Below are 14723 nucleotides of genomic sequence, written 5' to 3'. Positions count from 1 at the left end.
GGAATATCATTGCTGTCTCGGCTGTTGCTGCTGCTGCTAGTGGCGGCGGGCAGTGGTAGGGCTTTCTTTGTCGATGGTGAGGAAGCGAAGACTCAATAATTTTTTTAGCATTATTAACGAATTTTCTTCCAAGATCAGTAGCCCTCTATCTGTAATGCACTTTGTTCAAAATATCCACACAATTCAACTCTGAAACGAAATATTTTGCACACATTTTGGGCCATAACAAGACAATGAAAAGAAACGTAGTCATTAATTTTGCAACTTTAAACGCATTTGCTCAAAAGGGTAGCTAGCACAATGTCGAAAAAAAAAGGTGAAAGGTGAAGCCAGCATAATGTGGTTCCTCTAGATTAAACAGCACATAAAGGCAGTAAATTTAGAAGTGCGAGACACTGATATCACGAGTTGTCAAATTCGTATTACATGTTGTACCTACTAGTATTAAAAGCAGGGGCGGTTTATTACATTGATGTGTCGCAATTTTAAGTCACATTAGGATTAACGCCGCCTACGGCGAAATCGCCACTTGCCGATGTCTCATTTGCCCCCCACCGTCACCTGTATGGGGGAACTTCAGGCGAATTTCTCATCAAATGTCTTGTATAAAAGAAAATAATAATAATGATGATTAAAACACATCTCGGGGAAAAAAAAAGAAGACATATGAGTCTGATGGAGATCTGATAAAGATATTAAATCATTATGCGTATCAAATGCTGTATCGGGATTGGCGCAATTCTGTAATGGAATATGATATTTTCAAAATCTGAAGAGCTAGTTCGGGAATAAGGCTTAACGCAGCGCTGGAGTGAAACAGTAGCGCAGTCATAAAAAAGTCATGAGATCATGAATCATGTGATACTTAAGAGAACTGAGGGTTACATAGATTAAAGACGCAGAAGGAGAGAGAAATTTAGGGAGGGAGTGGGATAGGGAGAGAAAAGAGGAAGAAAAAAATAGGTAGGGATGGAAACCTTGATTAGGCTAATATTTCTTTTTTCATCACTATTACTTAGAATGGAAATACATCCCGTAGGATATAAATATCGGTGTTTACAGCCACTTACTTCATTGTTTTATGTAAATATGTTAATCTTTCAGTTTTTCTCTTCATGTCATATATCGCAAAGCCAATTGTATCATAGGATGAACAAGGATAGTAGCAGACATCATCTCCATTGCAAAATTTAAACATTATTTATGTAGACATCATGCTTATTCTGATAGTTAAAGTGGTAAAAAAAAAAGAATTAGCATATCCCCTTCAGTTCATATTCCGACTCACTATCCGAGTTGATTATAGATACAATTTGGACTCGTGAGTACATTAACAAAATGGGAATGTATAATGTATGAGGAATGTACATAACTTGAAGTTGTGCCAAGCTGACTCCAGCACGAATGGATTGAACTCGGGAGGGGAAAGGTATCAACCAACTGCTTAAATATACCTGTGTCTATTTATTTTATTTATTCATGTTTTCTTTGAAATAAAAAGCACACATACACACAAGGTAGGCACATTCAGTTTGCTAATTGTTTTACAATGGTGCCCTGCATGTCTGAAGAAATATAGAATGACAAATAATAATAATGATTCACACAGATACAAAACAATGTGATAGACAAGAAAAAAACACTACATTTCTGTTACATACTGTAATATTGTATGCATCATAGGTAAACAAATTGGAAAAGTACGAAGCAGTTTTCTACTTAACTTACGCGTTTACTACATCATACATCTCCCCCATAACCTCATATATTTCACTTAAGGAAATATAATTATTGTAAAAATAACTCTAGCTACGGGTGGCAATGTCTACATCGTATATAAACCATAATAATGGTGTATGGTTTGCTTCAAATGCTCGTGTTGTTAATTGTGATTTTTCCCCTGCAACAGCTAGTTATAATAATAATGGCAGAGGTAGAGCAGTCAACACTGAAGAGGCTACCCTGGATAAAGAAGACCTATTTTTTTTTTCATACTCTGCCGTTTGAATTGTCTTTCATGTACCTTTTTTAAACTGATCTGTCATTTTCAATTTCAAAGTGCAGCACCTTCTTAACATTCTAGTTTATTCCAAAGTGCTGCGGTTTTTTCCTCTTTCTCACTTGTCGTGATTACTGAGACAGGCATGCAGTATAGGAGTGAGTCAACGCCATAGGAACGTCTATTTTTGGCAAACATACCATAAAAATAGATATAATCTCTCCTTAATCTGCATATAATGTTACAATTCAAAGAATCTGGACGTTTCAGAGTTTGAGCAGGAAAAATATGAAAATGAATAATTTCCACAGAGACTAAAGCATGAATTCATTCTATATAAGAAATGTAAGATATACATGACCAATAATAGAAATATAAACAGCACGCAAGCATGGGTTCACACATTTTTTTTTTTTTTTTTGTCTCCGTTCGTTACGAGACGACATGACATTTCATAGTCACTATGTATGTGAATTGACAGATAAAAATACAAATATATTGCATAATTAAATATATTTGTATGTATATCAAGTCCATACAAATACATACTTTGTACACGCATATCACGAATATTTACGAAGTCTCTCTTGTGTGTATTTATGTGTAGGTGTTAATTATCTTTACGTGTGTGTAGATAATATGTGTTTGTTTCGGGTGTTTGTATTTTGTCTCTTTTTTTTAATTTTCGCAGTCACAGTGATTTACTTCATAAAGAGTATAGTTATTAAATTAATGATATTGAGAGCGAAATCCTCTGTTGCCATGCAACGACAGTGTTTATGCATTCGACTGTCTCCATGGTTGCATTGTTGTTGTTGTTGTGTTGGTTTTTTTTTGGGGGGGGGGCACTAATGATGGAGGAGAAAAAAGTCTGAGTCTGATGGCTTTAAATGTGCAAGGTGACGGGGCCGCCCCCAGGTTCCATTATCTCGTCATCAGTGGCTTGGGGTTGTTACAAATGAAGGGAGTGCTGCAGCAGACTGTAGTTCGGTTTATATTCAATAACGAAGCCAGCTTTCGTTGGTACAGTGTACTCTAATCAGTAATACTGTACTACCCCATCTACGGCCAATACTGATTAGTTTATTCTCTCCCATACGAGGGAGAGACGTACATTGTGACACATCGCTTTCTACTTTTTCCCTAGTCTAGCATGTGACGCATTCTTAGCCATAACATTATTTCATTTATTGGCAGCGAGTCAACAGATGACTCGATTCTGATGATCTGCTGATCGGTTTGGTAGTTTTGCGATTCTAATGATCTGCTGGAATCAAATTTGGCTAAGAATACGCCGCATGCTCGCCTACTCCCCCCCCCCCCCCGCGGCGTCGTAACGACGTATCGTGCTAGTCGTATTTAAGCACACACAGTACGCATGCAGACATTGACCCTTTCCACGAGTAACCACACTACTATACTGCTCTATGTTGCATTGTACCAACTACGAACCAAAAATCTATAGGCGAATTACGGTGAAAAAAACCCCCAAAATATTGTAAAGATAAAAAAGGTAAAATGATGATAAATGAACAACCGATCGCATAGAAAATGCAAGCTTTACTCTCCTTTGAACGTAAGCGAACGGTTATATTCAATTCCTCTAGAAAAATGAATAACCACAAAAGAACCTCTCTATTATGTGACTGACAGGATCAAATTTATGCCGCAGATGGCGCACTTTTCTTTTTCTCTCTCGACCGCATAGACCGCAAGTTTTATGAGACTATTATTTTATGTAGGAAAGGTGGTACCTCCTTGGTATAACACTGTTGTTATTTGCGTTAAAAAAAAAAAAAAAAATGTGTGGTTTTTCCGTTTGTACAGCGGCATCAGCTGATGATATCATATATGTATTGATTTGAATGCCAATAGATAGAAATGAAAATATAGACGTGCACAGATACTGGTATTCTGTTGTGTTTTGTAAGCTCTCGACTCACCCCCTGCGACAGACTGTTCGTTCTCGTCATCTTGTACGGCGCCCTCTTCGTCCTTGATCTTATTATGTTTCTTCGATGAGTGCCAATTGCCCATGCTGGTTCTGTATGGTGTGTTCTGTCTAGGTTGAAAATAAGTTCTTCTTCAAGCAGTCAGCGACGCCCTGAAGGAGAACGATACGAAGGAACAAGCGAAATAAAGTAAACATCAATCAATACGACTCATACAACTCATACAAAGATATGGACGGATTCATGATTAAAGGGATCGTATAGTTTTGGTTGAGACCTAATTTCAAGTTTCTGACATTTTTTTTGGTGAGATAATGAGAAACCTCTTTTGAAATATGAAAGAGCATGTAATTCTATGAGGAATTCAACATTTATTTGAAGAAAATTGGTTTTGAAATGGCTGAGATATCCAAAAAGAGCGATTCTAATAAAGTGTTGTTTTTGGATGTTTTAGTCATTGCAAACCCAATTTTCATCAAATAAACTTTGAATTCCTCTTAAAATGGTATGCTCTGTACTATATCATAAGTGTTTTCTTGGTATCTCGCAAAAAGTTAAAAGTCAAATTCTCATCTCCACCAATACTGTACCATCCCTTTAAACGAACTCTTTTCTAATTTTCTTATTCTGACACCATGTAATTAATAATGGCTTGAAGATTACATTGTATCACTAAAAATCTTCAGTGTCCATGGCTACCAGGTCCCGTAATGTCACAAATATGTTAGACAAAGTTAGTTAACACATAATGTAATAATCGAGTCTGGTATTGCTGTTGTTGATGTTGATTAATGATGTTGTTGTTATTGTTGTTGTTGTCGTCGTCGTTGCCGTTGTTGATGTAGTAGTTTTTTATTGTTGTTGTTGTTGTTGTTGTTGTTGTTGTTGTTGTTGTTGTTGTTGTTGTTGTTGTTGTTGTTGTTGACCAATGTTGTATTCTGTTCATGTCTGGACAGAAGGATTTCTATTCGCTGTAGTGTCTAAGTTTAATGTGGCATTCATTGTAGATGCGCGATTGAGCTCATATCTTTTTTTTTTTTTGTATGCGAGATTTTTTTTTCTTCAAGTCAGTGCACAAAACTGAGGCACACTTCACTGTAAAACAATAGCAAAACTGCAATATTGGACATGAGAAATAAATTGTTGATAAAAGATTTTGTACAAGATTTTTCAAGTGTACAGAGAATGAAGTCGTACGAACAAACATATGGAATGACACACTAAGAAGATGCATAAAGAAAACATTTGATCAGCCATCCCATCCATCGGTAACCTCTCCTCTCCCTCCTCCCCCCCACCCTCCTCCCCTCCCCTCCTCCCCTCCCCTCCTCCCCTCCTCCTCGTTTCCGCTGAAAAGGGGATCCAGCAGGAGACACAACGGCAAGATCGACCCCTGTAACGCTCGATTCCACAACCCGTTGGTAACGACGATAAAAATTCAAACCAACACTGAATTAAAAATGAATCATGCGACATAATAATTCATCACATTCACCTCACTCATTCTGCCGTATCGCTCAGCACACACACACACAAACACAGACACAGACACAGACACACACACACACAAACACACACACACACACACACACACACACACACACACACACACATTGATTCATGTTGTCATCAGAACGTCAATGATAAGCGTGGACTATAATAATGTGAAATTCTACGGTAGATTAAAAAAAATATAGAGAGTATGACTACGTATACCGTGTATACGGGTAGACATTATCAATCGTCTACCAGTAGTAATACTGCATCCCGCCCTCTATCATTCGAATGTACTTTCTTCTTTGCCTGTATTTTTTTTTTTTCCCTGGGAGGTGGATAGAGAGACGCCTCGTTGGTTTTATTGTTGTAACTTGTTTGATGGACACATTCAGAAATACAGTACATACGCCTATACATAAATAATTATATACAGACATACGTATATATACTTATAATCATTATGTTTTTAGTCAGTAGTATTCATCATAATTACATATTATTTTCTCTGTTCGTATCTTAGTTGAAGGTCATCCCAGTAAAGCACATTGCTTTTTGATGGCGGTCTCCTCCATTTGCATGCACCTTAAAATATGTATATGTTTACAAGAACGGTGTATACCATATTGTTTCTTTAATGCGCCTGCATGTCTTCATTATATAGTTGTGAGTAAATTTAGTTATCTCTGATTTTGTGCCATCATGATTAAATTGTCAATAATTTATTACTTTTCTTATTTTGCACAGGTGGACTAATAAAAAAAGTAAAAAAAGAAATTTGTTTTAGACTGAATTTTTCGGAAAAATATCTAGCTCTCTGTTTTTTGTTTTGTTTTGTTTTGTTTTGTTTTTGTTTTTTTGGCCCGAACTCACGAAGGTGGTACAATAACGAAACAATGGTTTAAACCATGGACAAAGACCGTAGTTTTTTATGGGGCGCCAAGTGTCGCATGGTCTATTTCATTACGAAATCAGTTATTTCGTCGACGAAATGACCATTTCGTCACGAAATGTTACATTTCGTAACGAAATAGGCCATGCTACACTTGGCGCCCCATAAAAACTACGGGCTTTGTTCTTGGTTTAAACCATTGTTTCAATTGTACCACCTTCGTGAATTCAGGCCAAAGGTCTGAATTTGAATATGATTTGAATATGATTTAAGTTTATTCTATAAATCCAAGCAAATGATATTCATTTGCACAGCAAACTGTATCCCCGTCGATACCATGATTGTGTTTCGACGTACAAGGTGAAACAGAAGTCGTCTTCTTGATGGGTCAAACCATCTTTTGTTTGTTTGTTTGTTTGTTTGTTTGTTTGTTTGTTTGTTTTTACAGGCCCGCAACTTGCATAATATCTGAACATACACGTACGAGGGTTGTCACTCAACGAATGGGCTTTTATCCGGACGAAGACAAATTCTGCGACCGTGGAAAGGACAGAAACTAATTTGAAGGGTTAGCTACATCAAGGAGGTAATAGGAGCGTCTACAACAATGAGAGAAATAACGAATTAAGGGCACTAGTGAGATAATTAGCTTCAGATTACTGAATTATAACAACCCTCCTGGGAGAGAGGGTTATTTCAAACTCGCAGACGACGCAAAGTGAGGAATTACAGGTGTTGCGTGAGCGTCGCCTGGTACACGTCACAAGTCAATTGAAGACCCGGATATAGATGCCCTCGTTGGGGGCATCTTATTTTTACTGAGCGTGTCAGCGACGAACTCGATTCTTTAAAGGGTACGCACAAATCTCCTTTATACTTGGTCATCGTGAACAGTTCTCCTTTATACTTGGCGTGAATTTAGGGAGCTGGGTAATGAATTTATTTATCAAAGAAAATGGGCTCTACATGGCGAAAGGACTTGACTTGGATTAGCGATCTCTTCGCATAAATTGTTGCCCAAGTCATAAGTGGCATCACCATCGCTGTTATGACATTGCTTACTTAATGATGTCAGTTAGTATCATCATTAGTATCATAATAGGTCTAACATGCTTCACGCATTTCGTCGAATGAGTTCAACTAACAAGAGTGAATAAGTTTGCCCACTAATCACAAGGATCAATTAAATCTACATTGTCACACGACATATATCACAGTCATTACACTAATCGTTATCGTAGATATGATTCATACATCTTTGATGATTTCATGTTGATAATCATTACGATTAATAGTAGAAGTAGAACTACAAACACTGTCAACATTATCGTCATAATTGATGTTTTAGTGTAGCGGCCACTGTCAACACCATCGTAAGTCACCTTTGGAGAAATTTTCCATATTATATAGAACATCAAATCTTCTTAATTGAATTGCATACTACTCTGCGAGAAAACAAGAACTTGATTTGCTTACATTAAGCACTCAAGTGCTTAATATGAGTGTTAAATAGACTTGTTAGATATGTCTTTAGAACAGAAGGTACGTGAAATCTTATTTTCATCTAATTAGTAGAAGACACCTGCTCGTAATCGATTAGTATCATAAGGAAAAACTTAGCTGTACTTTCAAGTCAAACATTAACCTGCTTCCATGTAATTCAGCGTTCAAATATTACTCATTAACTTTGCTCAGTTGGTTTCCTGTTATATTCTTGTATGAAAAAGGAATGCAGAAATAAAATAGATTTAAAAAAAATGTGGTTTAGAGTACATTGCAAGAATGTAAAACATCAGGAAAGATGGTGTGAAAAAATAAAACAAAAACAGACGGGATCCTTCAAAAGCCGTGGGATGTGTGTCTGACCCAATGTCACTTTGGATGGGTCATTTCCCGCCAAATTTTTTCACGACGTGGAAACGAGTGCAACGCATGTCACCCTTCCGATTACCTGCCCGCGACTTCCGATATGGATCCGATTTCATCGCGATCAAAGACATTAAGATTAGTGTACGTTTGCTTGCTTGTTTTTTTCCACTTTGTTATGTTTTTGCCGGCAGAGAGTGTAAAAACATGTCATCTACTCTTTATTTTATTTCTCTCTCTTTTTCCCCCGTTTCATCGTGGCAAACCTATACTATTGATCATTCCAAATACTGATACATTTTATTGTTGTAAGCAAACCGACTTTGAAACCGACAGCTCACTGACTGAACAAAGTAAAACAAGCAATATTAACACAACCTTTACTTTCAAAAACTATAAAGTCTGGTTCGTTGTTGTTTTTGTTTTTCCCAAAAATGTGAAAGGCTTTTCTGAATTGTACAAGCATCCAATGTTAAACGCTGGTCGTAAAGCGTTATTTTTGTTGGGATCGAATGAAATAGTACACTGAAGTCACGAATTTAAGCGAAATTGATTTAGCAATGTAGAGAATCTGATGTCCATTTTTGGTGCAAATTTTGTTAGGAGATTACTTGACAAAAAGTTAATCTTCTGCGACGCTCCTATGTAGGCCTACAGCGATAGTATATAAAATCAATTTTGGGAATACATGTAAAATGGAAAAGAAATTAGTATACTTCTATAATGATCATTAACATTCGAAAAAAAAAGAAAAAAAAACAGATGAAAAATTGAAAATTATAAGTTAATGTAATACAAAAACATTTTTCCGGCCACTTTCCTCCCACTGCCCCCCCCCCCCCCTCTCAATATCATGTCTGTTTTCGCCTCATGTCGTCACTCCGTGCGAAATGTATCCCTGCCTTCTAATCCCACTACTTAACGTGTTTACCAAGAACACCAACATTGCCTTATTTATCACTCACTTTGCCTTTTAATCACGTAGGATGTTCCTAATTGTAAACACACTGACACAGTACTCACTGTTTGCCGATCGCACGTGTTATTGTACGCAAGGGGTTGTATTGTGTTTGTCTCAATCTCTGTGTGTGCGTGTTTATGTGTATTTGTGCGTTTTCATTATGTTTAACGTTTGATTGAAACTATTTAAATCATATCCATAGAGTAACACGTGATCGCATGCATAATGATGAGAGACTCTTATTCGCTATGTCAATGAAAACTTTACACAAAAAATAAGACTTTTCCACCAAAATAGACCCTTTGTAACATTCATGACAGCCGTGACGTCCTTTCGTCAAATGCTATTACTGTAAAGGGCAGTGTTATGATTGGGATGAGGGACTTCAGGTCAATGGGTCTATATGAAATGAGCAGTGACAGTATCACCGGAATGGATCAGGGTATACGCGCGACATCAGAAATTAACTAAACCATTAAGTGCACTCTTATATTTTCTGGGATAACGACCAAACGAAGCCTTTACCAGGAACAAACAGAGAGGTGCGAATACTGCAATATAAGACTGGTGCTCTCTTACGAAGCTAGGAATTGTTACATTATAATAGTTGATAAAATGGGGACACTTGTGCCTGTTGAGAACAATGCAATAGAGACATAATGGACGGGACATACGCACTTCCCGAATGTAAATGTGCAAGGGAACAATACAGGCAACGCCCTTAATTAACAGTAATAGTGTAAATCTTCATACTATACATACAATGTAACAATGGCATGCAAACAACTTCTTTCAACATCGTTAGGGAAATGATGTCAGCGAGGATTGTAAATTCATAAAACCATTTCTAAACATTCGCAAGTGCCTAACATTATCAAGTACAGCTGTACTCTCAAACAAACAGCCATCATTATGTGTTATGTGAGTGCTAATCGCATCATTATTAGTGCTTAAACACACATGAACACATACCGCCTTATTGTCTATTGTTCTAAATATCGCCAGAATACCGGAAATGATAAGACGTGAGAACGGAAGTGAAAGCGAGGTCATGACCGGCGGTGACAAGGAGCAGGAAATTCTGTGTACGGGGAAAAGAAACACACTGCACTTTTCCTGGCATGGAACATAATATCAATGGCTATAAGTACAGGCAATCATAGTAATTTGACCCCGTCCCACCCAGAAGTCATTACAAATGACTAATGTCATATAATCATAATTATTTCTATTTTTCCCATGCCACATGCTTAACTGTCATTTGTCACAATCCAAGTAGACGTACAATCTGAAGAATCTGAAGCAGTCAAAAGATATCTGGTGCTTGATAATAAAATTCCTCAAATATCTCCGACAGGCAATAAACACAGACTTTGTTCATCATCTATATTATATTGACATTACTTGTCGCCTTACTTACAGCAGTATCACAATGTTGCTCTTATCTACGCATATCGAATCTCACGTAGAGTTGTAGCATAGTATCTTGTATAGTGGTATTGCAGACTTCTCCCCTATCCAATTTCTGTGAGATTAATATAATTATAAGAAACATATCACTCGTAAGTTATATAAAAAGGTGATTCTCGTTTATTTTCATTTAAAAAGAATATCAATTACTTCTGGGAGCAATATACAATCGCTGCCTTCTGTTGTTGTTTGTTTTTTGTTTATTTTCTTTTGTTTTTTCGTCTTTGATGGTTTGTTTGCTTGCTTTTGTAGACGTACAATTGTTATCTGCCTATTTTGGATGCCCCTGGAGTAGATTTCCTTCTTTAATGGAGAAGCGTGTTATGTTATAGCCCGGACAACGCAGAAAAGAAGGAATGGGTGGGGTGGGGGGGGGGTGGGGGTGGGAGAGAAAGGGGTAGATTGACATGAAGGGAAATGGGCGGGGTCAGTAGGAAATATCACGAAGGCCTCAATTTATCCAGTTACTATCTTCTTCTTGCTGTTTTTTTTTTTAAATCTGATGTAAAACGCATGTCGTGCGAAGAGGAAGGGGATCCGTGTAAATTTTGTGTGTATATATCATCATTGAGAGTGAGATTCTATCATTTCATATTATGTTGAAATTGAATAAAAAATAGATAGTAAAGGAAATATCTTCATGTATATTCCAAGCAGGACTGTTTTGTGTAATGTTATTCGAACTCTGCATCAGCAAGTGAATATAGAATGAGAACTTAAACTGGGCTTCCTATTGTATTGAAAATGAAGTTATTCACGAGTTAATGACGTAGTGTTTTTGTTTTTGTTTTCGTCAAATGGACCGTAACATATTAAGCGAGTCACACATTACAAAATGTAGCTATTGTATGAATTATAGTAACATTCAAATCTCGGGGAATTTTTGTTTCGGTCATGCCAGTTGTCCGCTGACAATGAGTATTGATTTTCATCTATTGAAACTGAATAAAGCAAAAAGAATAAAGAATGAGACACAGCTGGTGATATGTCTCATGCAGGATTTTTTTTCTTTTTTAATGGTGCTACTCGAATTCCATATCAGCAGGTGAAGAGAACAAGGAATCAAACTGGGCTTCCCAGTGCAGTCAGAATACAGTAATTCATGAGTCGATTAAAATGTTTGTATAGATTGCCGTGGTTTTGTTAAATCGAATTTGCACAACGCGAATTGCACAAGTCGCTGTAATAAGGGGCCGTAACATAAGCGAGTCACTCATTATGAAATGTATATTGCTAATCATAAATACAACACCCACATCTCGGGGAATTTTCTTCTCGGTTGTCGACTGACTGTTTACGTACCAGGCAAGGTGGCTGTGTTTATTTCCGCAATTGAATTCTCTTTTGTGCATTCATGCCCATCGCATTATATTCCCCACTTGAATTGAACAAATTAGCTTCGGGAACTACTGCAGTAGGACCCTATACATTATGATCTGTATCAAGAAAATCGTTTGCAAGCCGGAATGTCGAAGGTCTTTGCAATTTATGTATAACATATGCTAATGACAAAACAAAACAAAATAGGTAACCCCCCCCCCCCCCCCCCCCACTCTCCCGGGGAAAACTGGAGTGGAATGACAGACGTGGTATAGGGCATATTATTTTACAATTATGCTTCTGTTCACATACTATGTACCTTGGCAAATAAAACCAGGGAAAAGATCAGCCCTTGACATATCTCCATACTGGTGCAACTTAATCGCACGTAGACCAGTGCTTTTGTTTGCCCCCGGTTAGGTTACGCCCTTCCCTGCAGAATATAACTCACTGGAAATCATGATACTCGAACAAAGTCCATATATTTTGAAGACCTGTTCGTTATGGCAATATCGGTTATAGAGGAATCAAAGACGATTGATTATTACAGTGGTATCTTCCTTCTTTCGAATCTCAACAAACACGCATTTGAGTCTTCGAATCATGTATGTATCTAGTATAAAATCATTCAGTCGTCACCCCTATTTGTCACCAATCTTAATGTAAAGGTGACAGACTGACTTCGAGGAAGAATAGGAGCCAAAATCAGGCATGAATTGAAGCATGCCGATCACTCGCTCTTTTTGACAGCCAATGTCTGAAATAGCGGTTTGTCACGCAGGTGTTAAAGGAAGACTCCACTCTGCGATCAACTTGACTCTAAAATATAAATCAATCAAACAAACAAACAAACAAACAAACACACGCACACACACACACAAACAAAAAACAAACAAATCCGAAGAGGTATATCTGAGAAGTCTTACGAAAATGATTAAGAAAGAGAATGGAATCTTAAGGTCCATCATGTGCCCACAGCGTAACGATATCCGTGACAGCCAAATCCACTATGCATATCGGGTAAGGTGACGTGATGACCTCTCATTGCCGCTCAACTTCGCCTGTACAATATACATGCACAACAGTTCATTTTTACACACATTTAAATCTGTGTAAAAAATCATATCCTTTCCAGTGCTTTAGCAATTTCGCAATGATGAATCTCTGCGGTCACTAATCGTCACTTTATTGTCTACTCATTAACTACTTTGTAGACCACTGTTTTTCTATTTATAGCCGCACAGGAAAGTTGTGAAATGATGACTAATTTACCAGTACAACACTCACTTATCTTACATTGAAGTCATATGAATATGACGCAGAGTTTATCTTTAACAATGAGACAACATTCGTACGATCTATTCGCAATGAATACCACTGTTGTGTGGTATTCGATACCACGTCAAGATGACATGTATACGCAAATTGTAATCGAGCTTTGCGATTGCTTCTATACCCTCACATACACACTCACACACACACACACGCACACACACACATACACACACAATGAAACAAAGGAGATAACTTGTCGCAAAATCTTCCATAAATAATGGCTTAACCCATTAAACAATGATGAAAATTCTACACAGTTTTCTCACTTTAGTCAGAAAACGAGCGTCAGAGCAGTTTACAGTGCTGTGTTTTATGTTGCAGGACAATAAGATGATAATAACAATCCCATGACAGAAAAAAAAAATCGTGTTTGGAGATCAAATATTTTAAAGGCACTTTTCGTTTAAGAACAACCTTAAAGAACGTGAAACCGTTCCCTTTCTCTCTAAATCCCTGCGATTACGCAGAATGCTCTTTTTGTCATAATAATACGTTTCACATATCTGCTTCATTTGCACTCAAAGGAATTGTCTGTGTGCAAGCACGTCTGTTGTGACTACGTAAAGGGATCGTGACCCAAAATCCAGCCATAAAATGCATTGCGCTGAACTTTGACAAAACGCATGATAAGGCACCTGTCAATAAAGTACAACCTATGTTTGGTGAATCAACATTTTGCTGATATCACTGGCTTTATATCTTGTTTAGTATTAGCACTTCATTGTTTTTCCTATATTTTGCTATGGGCCTTCATCAATGCGCAGTTGCATCACTGACGAGGCTACCCTTAATAGATAGAATCGGAAAGAGATAGGCCATGCATTATTATCGTCTTTCTTCTCATCACCATCATCACCAATATCATTCATTTACTCCTGAACATGTACACTTATGTATGTATGTGGAGGTGTCGTGGCTGAGTGGATAAGAGCGCTCGTCTGTGAACGACATGAGCGTGGTTTGGTTCGTGGGTTCGAGCCCATGCCAAGCCCGACACGTTTGCCCTTCAGCAAGGCACTTTATCCACATTGCTGCTCTCCACCCAGGAGTATAAATGGGTACCCGGTAGGATGAGAAAGCTTATGTTGGTTGATAAGCATGTGCGCGCCTGTAAAAATGGCTGCGACTGGCTGGAATGCTCCCCAGGGAGTGGAGAATGAGCACTGTTAGTGCTGGTTGATAATGTATCCAGTGACCGGGGTAATAATAGTCTGTAAAGCGCATTGAAACCCTGAAGTGTGTGAAATGCGCTATATAAAAACCAGCTATTATTATTATCATTATTACATTACCCAACCAGCGCCTGTCACCATTACACGAACAATCCCTCAATACCACAATATGAGTATGATACAGTCAAATCTGTCTCTAGCGGCCATCCAAAGGAGACGAAAAAGTGACCGTTGTATACAGGGTCGTTAACATGTTTTTGTT

At 37.7% G+C, this 14723-nt stretch overlaps 1 protein-coding gene across 3 annotated transcripts in view; it reads right to left on the bottom strand.

Moving 5' to 3' along the window:
• LOC140227553 (uncharacterized) overlaps positions 1-14723 on the bottom strand; it is a 67953-nt gene that overhangs the window by 45403 nt on the left and 7827 nt on the right. For all 3 annotated transcript variants that reach the window (XM_072307963.1, XM_072307964.1, XM_072307962.1), the window contains exon 2: positions 3943-4103. In XM_072307963.1, the coding sequence (XP_072164064.1) occupies positions 3943-4036 (94 nt within the window). In that variant the 5' untranslated portion in view covers positions 4037-4103. The remainder of the gene's footprint in view (positions 1-3942; positions 4104-14723) is intronic.

The sequence above is a fragment of the Diadema setosum genome, chromosome 4, assembly GCF_964275005.1.
Source record: "Diadema setosum chromosome 4, eeDiaSeto1, whole genome shotgun sequence".
NCBI lineage: Eukaryota > Metazoa > Echinodermata > Echinoidea > Diadematoida > Diadematidae > Diadema > Diadema setosum.
The sequence above is the reverse complement of the archived record's forward strand: the minus strand, read 5'-3'. Positions and strand labels throughout refer to the sequence as shown.